The following is a 6856-nucleotide window of genomic DNA, read 5'->3' as shown; positions in this document are numbered from 1 at the left end:
AAACTCAAGCTGTCAACCTGAGCATGGGTGTCAAATATGGCAGAAAAAAAAAAAGAAACATAGATGTACATGGTATATACAAGGTGCTCTCATGTCATCCAAGGCAAAGGCAAGGCCACCTTGGAGGGGCAGGAAACACCCTCAAATGTTCCTTGAATGGAAAGAGTGTCCAAAGGCTGCTGGGCAGGTGCTTGACTACATTCTGAGGTAGTCTAACCATGACTTGCACAGGTAACTGAGGATAATCTCACACACACACACACACACACACACACACACACACACACACACACACAAAACAAAACAAAGTAAAAACAGAGGGAGGGCAGAAAAGTTGACAGAAAAGGGAAGTATATCACTTGGACAACCAGAAGGCAGCCTGGGCTCAGAGGTGGCTGATGACAAGGCCAACATGAACTCTGGGCACAGCTAGCCTTGGTTCCACTTGCTGTTTTACAATAGTGTGGCAGAGATGAGGGCTCCACAGGGGATTTCCTGGCCCAGAGCAAGGGCACTCCAAAGGTGAGGTGCACCAATCTTAAACGCCTGGTCCTCTGCTACCAACTCATGCCACAGTGGTGATGAGCCAGGCAGCCTGAGCTGTGGGCGGAGAAGTCCCAGCTCTTCTCTCTACTACCTCCCCCCATAACTGGATATGTGTGGTGTTTTGGGGAGCAATGCTGCTGTTAGACTTCAACTTGGAAAACAGGGGGTCCCTGCATCTCAGGGAGCAATCTGACCCCATGCCACCACTAAATGGGCAATAACAACAATGAAGAGCAAAGGTGGCTATCTTTTTTTTTTTTTTTAACACTAATTCACATTATTTTTTTCTTCTGCCTCATCATTCAGAATTCTTAGACAGGATGGAATGTTCTGAAGGTTTAAGAGGCAATAGACATGTGAAAACATGTTAGTGCTTTCTCTGTTTTCCACATTTCCGGAAACGCCTTCTAGGGCGGAGCTCACCAAAGTCTTCCACTTCACTTTCATACTCCTCTTCCTGAACAACACCTAGTTAGGAAGCAGAAAAGCAAAACCCAAGTGAAAACAGCAACTTTCTGTTCTGCCCGAGTTGGGCATCCTGGTAAAACCTCATTTCCCTGGAACCATGTTCTAAGTTGAAGAAACGAAGCTTCCTGCTAGGGTGGTAGAGTGTGGAGCTGTCTGTTGAGCATTGCTGTCTCTTCCCACGCAAACACTTTCTCCAGGGTTAGATCTTCACAGGCTGGCTCCTTGGGCTGATATGCCAGCTATCTCTTTTGAAATAATCACAAAGCAACAGTACCCAGAAGGGACTGTGGCATGCTAAAGACTTTTGTACTTGCAAAGACATTTCTACCAAGTTTTTCTCAGCTCTGTGGTCTAGGTTTTCCAGTAGTATCTGGAAGTGTCTTCAAGCTAGATACAATACTTGGAGACAGAAGCAGTGTGGTCTGGCTCAAGGGAGGAAGGAGAGGGAAAGGGCAAAAGGGAAGAAAATCTGTATCACACATAATGTGGAAGCAAACTATGCCTCGGGCTAGATGACTTCCCTAGCCGTCTGTGTCTGAGGGAACCTCCAGGCCCATATGCATGCTGGCACATACTAGTTAGTCAATCAGTAGAAATGCACTGGCCAACATGGTGGACTGGCACAGGCAAACATAGTTACCAATGGAAGATTTACAACATTACCTATCCTTGAGGGTTGCTGTGCTGAGCGTATTATGACTGACCATCTATAATAACTCATAAGCAACTATCCACAAGTCCAGAACACTGCCCTTCATCAGATGGAGAGTTCTATCACTAACACTCCTGAGATCACTGGCAAGCCCACCTGACACTCACCTGGAAGTCAGTAGTACCAAGAATCGCAGGGGCCCAAGCATCACCTGTCCTAGGAGAACAGGCCTTACCTTCATCTTTTAAGCGGAGCTCTGTCTTCTTCAGCCATTCCTGCGCGTTCTTGACTGACAGGGTCAGGGTTTTGACCTGCCGAGCCATCACCTCCTCTGCTACAGAAACCAAAGAACAATGGCTCTGAGAAAAGAGATGGCTTCAGGCATTAGAGCACCAAGCACTAGGCCAAGGTCCCTACATGCCAAAACTGTCTTCTGCCACCAGAGCACAGGCTGTCTTTAAACGATAGCCCAGTGCCACAGCTGTGGGTCAGCAGATTCGCAAAAGCAAACCTTTCCATAAAACTTGTATTCAAAAGGGCATGAAGGCCCAACCTGAGAAAAGTGTCTGAATACAGAATTTTTTCAATTTAGTTTTGCTAATTTTATGCTTCATTTCCAGTGCTGCTAAGAAACAGCCAGTAAAGAAACAAGAGCAGGAGAGAAGGCTTACTATAAAAGGAGGCCCACACCGCGTGTGGCTCAGGGGCCGTGCTAATAAAAGACCTGTCTACTCTCAGTTCCTGCCCTAGGCCCCAGCACCTTGTCGAATGTTCAAGGAATCACTGATTCAAAGGCACCTCAAAGAGTTTTCTTACACTGTAAACATTCTCCCTGTATCTTCTTCCTAGAATTAGTTAGCAAACACTTTCTCGTCTGTAGCACCCAGAGAAACCATCCCGGCTCACGATAATCAGATCAGTAGTTAGCTGGCAATGATCTCTGCAGTGAGACTTTGCTGGGATCTGAGAGCAGCCCTTTCTTGTCTTTCTGCTAACCCTAGCATCCCAGCCTCCCGGAGTCAGCTGTAACCAAGCATCCTAGGTCCAGGCTTACCAGTCCTGGACCAGTCCCCTCAGGGTCTCACCTTCAGCCCAGGCCTTCCGCCTGTAGAGCTCCTCCACCAGGTCTGAGACCCTCCTGATGTGCTCCTGCACCTTCCTCTGCAGCATGTGGCTCTGCTCCTTGGAGCCCACGTGACTGCGGATCCAGATGCTCCGCTCAATGTCCTGCACCACCACTTTGCCTTCTTCGAGGGCTGGGTCTACCTTTTCGTGGAAAAATTCCAGGTATTTCTGGTAGGCTGCTTGCTGCCTCCGGTGGCCTTCCAGGCGGATATGCTGCTCATAAGACTCGCTGATTCTCTCTCGACAATCTCTCCCTTCCAGTTCAGCCCTGGAACTGATCACCGCCTCTGAGGCTGCTCCGTCAAACGCTTTGCCAGGACTGAAGTAGCTCTCCGGGCTGCGGGTGAACTTCACTCCGCACAGGTCACACTGGGTCCTGTCTACATCGGCCCTTTTGAAGTCCCCAGCCCTGAGCTCCCTAGTGTCCTCCCTGCTGTGCTCCGCCTGGATCCACCTTCTCCAGCTGACACACAGAGACACCACCAGGCAGGCTCTGCGCAGCTTGCGCTGGACCAAGGCCTTCCGCTGCTTCTGGGAAAGAATGGCAGCCAGAAAATGGTCTCGGTCTTCCAGGGCCAACTCATCTAATTCGTGAGTCTCATCTTCACCAAAATCCCACTCTGGGTCAGCAAACTGGTCCATGGGGCCCATACAGAGCAGGCGGTTCAGTCTGACCTCTTCGTGATAGAGGCCACGGACCACAGTGCCTTTGGTGTGCACACTGTCCCATCGCCAGTGGCAATCCACCAGGTACTCTTCATCCCGTTCAAAGAGTAGGTCCTGCAGGGCCTCGGCCACGGACTTCACACTGCCTGCCATCAACACCCGCTGCACCACCTTCAGCAGCCTCCTGGGCACCTGGTCTGGCCAGTCCATGCTCATTATCTGCAGCCTTGTCTGGATCTCCCGGAAGTGACGGAATAGAAGTGGCTTGCAGAAGGGCTGCAGGACTTCCTCAGCGTTCACCAGCATCACCAAACACAACACCAGTGTCCGCTCTGCCTCCCCCGAGATCACATAGTCTATCTCACTGAAGGCGTCAAGCAGGACATTGAAGTTCATGTTCTCGTAGCCACACAGCACCTTGACGAGGTAGGACAGGTGGAACCGAAAGTCCCGGATGGCTTTGGCCACATCCTTTGGCTTGTACTCTTGGATGATGGAGAACACGTCCCCAGACTCCCTGTCCTTCTTGCTGGACAGGAACTCCCAGAAGTGCAAGAGCGCAATGTAGCTCTTGGGGAGGCACAGCACTGCATTTTTCCAGAGGCGGGCCAGCACCACTCCACAGTGGACGAACTGCAGCTCCAGCAGCACCACTGTGTTGATAATGCTGGGCACCAGTGGCGCTTTGCACCTCCTGATGAGGACATTCATGAAGCGGAAGAAGAGCCTCTTGTAGTCTTCAGGGTTCCTGTGCACATAGAGCTGGTCCATGGAACTCTCCAGGAGCCGGATGAAGCACAGATAGGACTTCTCCGCATGCTCATCCTCCTTGTTGGGCACCAACATGCCAAATTTCCCCTCTATGCCCTTCATTCTGCTGCCTCTACCCCTGCCTCTCTCCTCTCTGTCAGACTCCAGCGCTTTCAGCTCCCGGTTGTAATTGTCCTCTTCCTGCTGAAGCAGCTTCTCAAACTCCTCTGGGTAGCTAGAGGACAGAAGGAGAGCCTGCATGGCACTCAGCCACAGGTCTGTGGACTCCCTGCGGCTGTGTGCGCTTTCTTTTTGAAACAGGTCATGGATGTACTCTTTCAAGGCAAGCCGGTAGGAGCGAAAGGACTTGTAATTTGGCTTGAGGATTTCTTTGCATGCCATGGGGTTTTCTGACAGCACTCTCTGGTGGAAATGCCTAGGGAAGAGGAGGGTTAGGAAGGATCTGCAAAGGCCATATGTATCTGAAGAGGAAATACAATCTATTTCTTCAAGTTCTTCAGCTAAGACCGCAGGGAACACCTTCTTGGCTTCCAGAAGCAATCCATTGATTGCCACCAGGTGCATTTTTGACTGCACCATGCACTTGGCCTCACAGCGCCTGAGGGGCCTATGGAAATCTTCACACTGCTCATCCTCACATTTCAAACCCACAATAAATCTCATGCATATCCCTGGGTAGGTCTTTCCGAGCAGGATCTGTGTGATCTGACACAGTCTGCCCAAAAGGTGCTTGCTCAGGGCTAATTTCACTTGATCAGTCACTATTAAGAAGTGATCTTTTGTCTTCTTCTCACTCAAGGTCAGATCCAGATCAAAAATTCTTCTTAATATGGGTCCGGGGTCGTTCTGGGCTATCTGGCAATATCTGGAATCCACCTGAGAAATTCCAAAAAACTCAAAGCAAGATTTTACCATTTCCTTCTCAGCATTGTTTGTTACGTTTTTAAGGGCCCTAACCAGGTTGAGAAGGGCTTCCAAGCCACCTGGAGCCAGGGCCAGAACCTTCTGATGCTCAGACTCGCACCGGCTGGCTGCTTCATAGAGAGCTTCTACCACTCCCGCTGAGTGGTTGAGCATATCAAACTTGATGAAGGCATCTCTAAGCTTCTGAAAGTCCCTCAGGATAATCCCTTGCAGGAACTGGGCCTCTGCAATACCCGCCAGCTGGCTGGTTTGATAGCAGAGATCAAGTGCTTCTCTCAGAATAGCCTTTGTATGTTCCATGTCCGAATCTCTGGCCACATTAAGGCGGGCAACCCCCAGCAGGCACGAGGCCTGGAAGTCCTTGTTGGCAGTGAGCCTGGCTGCCTCCAGGAGGAAGCCATGCTGCTTCATCAAGAGGGCAGCCTCTTCCCTCCGGCCCTCCCTGTTGAGCAATTCTGCAGCTTCTGCTAGGCATCTCCGAGACTTGAGGAATACCAGCTGGTCCTCCACGTCAAGCTTGGAAAGGACAGCCATCATTTCCTTGCTCTTGTTTGCACTCAGGTACTTTGCAGCAGCCTCCAGGTAGAACTGGCTGGCGGAGTAGGAGAGCTTGGAGACGGGGAAGGTCTTGTTCTTTAGCATTTCTTCATATCTGCAAAGACACAGGATGCACATGTCAACCTGTTACCACCAACGTGGGAAAGTCCCTCCAAATGCAATACAAAGCAGCTTAAACAAAGCTTCCATGAGCAGATGCTAGAGAAAAGGTCTAAACGTGGCTGACACTCAAAACATTTCTAGAAATGCTTCATCGTCTAGGCAAAACTATGCATACTGCAAAACCAAAACTTAATAACCATTGTGGGTGTTCAGCTCTGGTGACACGTGACTGCGACTGAAGAGGGACATGATGGCAGCAGCCTTTGCTCTTACCGAGCTCACAGTTCTTCTCTTCTGCTGGGTGGGCATGCGACCGGAATCGTGTTACCCTGACAAAGCTCCTGAGGGCCCTTGCACTGCACTGACTATAGTCAGTACAGCCTGTTATAAGCACCCTGTGGCACGTTCCTCATCTTCAGCTAACTCCTGTGATAACGGGTCAGAGCTTCACAAGAGGCTGAGAGGCAGGGTCCATTCTCAAGGAGCTCTGAGCCTACAGTGCAGCAGCTTCTCAAGTGAGGGAGGATGACATGGTCAGGCCACTTCAGAAGCAGCAGCAGAGCCACCAAGGCAGGCCAGCTCCTGAGAGGAGGGAGGAGAAGGCAGAAAGATGCAAAGGAATAAAGCCACCTACTTTTCCACTGCAATAGCAGCTTCCTCAAAAAGCTCCTCTTGGCAGTACATTCTGAGTGCAAGATCAAATTCCTGAATCTGCTCAAAGCATCTGAAAGCATCTTTGAAGCACTGGCTTCGCTTATAGAAATAGGCAGCATCTCTTATCTAGAACAGGAAAATGTTACTTTTATTTGCAGTATTCTAATTTTTTCCTTTTCATTTATTTACTTAATCACTTCACAGTCATTGTTCACAGCCCCCTTCCTCCTGTCTTCCCAGTCCCACCTTCACACCCCCTTAGAAAAAGAGAGCCTCCCCCCCATCGGTATCAACCCATCCCGGCACATCAAATAGCAGCAGGACTCAGCACATCCTCTCCCACTGAGGCCAGACAAGGCAGCTCAGCTATGGGAAAGGGATTCAAAGACA

General features: G+C 50.1%; 1 protein-coding gene across 1 annotated transcript in view; it reads right to left on the bottom strand.

Annotated features, from left to right (window-relative positions):
* Nucleotides 1-310: 310 nt before the first annotated feature.
* Nucleotides 311-6856, bottom strand: part of Trank1 (tetratricopeptide repeat and ankyrin repeat containing 1) — a 78311-nt gene continuing 71765 nt past the window's right edge. The window contains exons 19-22 of the mRNA XM_051140105.1: nucleotides 6447-6592; nucleotides 2752-5804; nucleotides 1902-2000; nucleotides 311-1014 (exon numbers count right to left, since the gene is read on the bottom strand). Coding sequence (XP_050996062.1) covers nucleotides 914-1014; nucleotides 1902-2000; nucleotides 2752-5804; nucleotides 6447-6592 — 3399 coding nt within the window. The 3' untranslated portion in view covers nucleotides 311-913. The remainder of the gene's footprint in view (nucleotides 1015-1901; nucleotides 2001-2751; nucleotides 5805-6446; nucleotides 6593-6856) is intronic.

The sequence above is a fragment of the Acomys russatus genome, chromosome 32 (assembly GCF_903995435.1).
Source record: "Acomys russatus chromosome 32, mAcoRus1.1, whole genome shotgun sequence".
Classification (NCBI taxonomy): Eukaryota; Metazoa; Chordata; class Mammalia; order Rodentia; family Muridae; genus Acomys; species Acomys russatus.
This window is presented reverse-complemented; position numbering and strand designations above follow the sequence as displayed.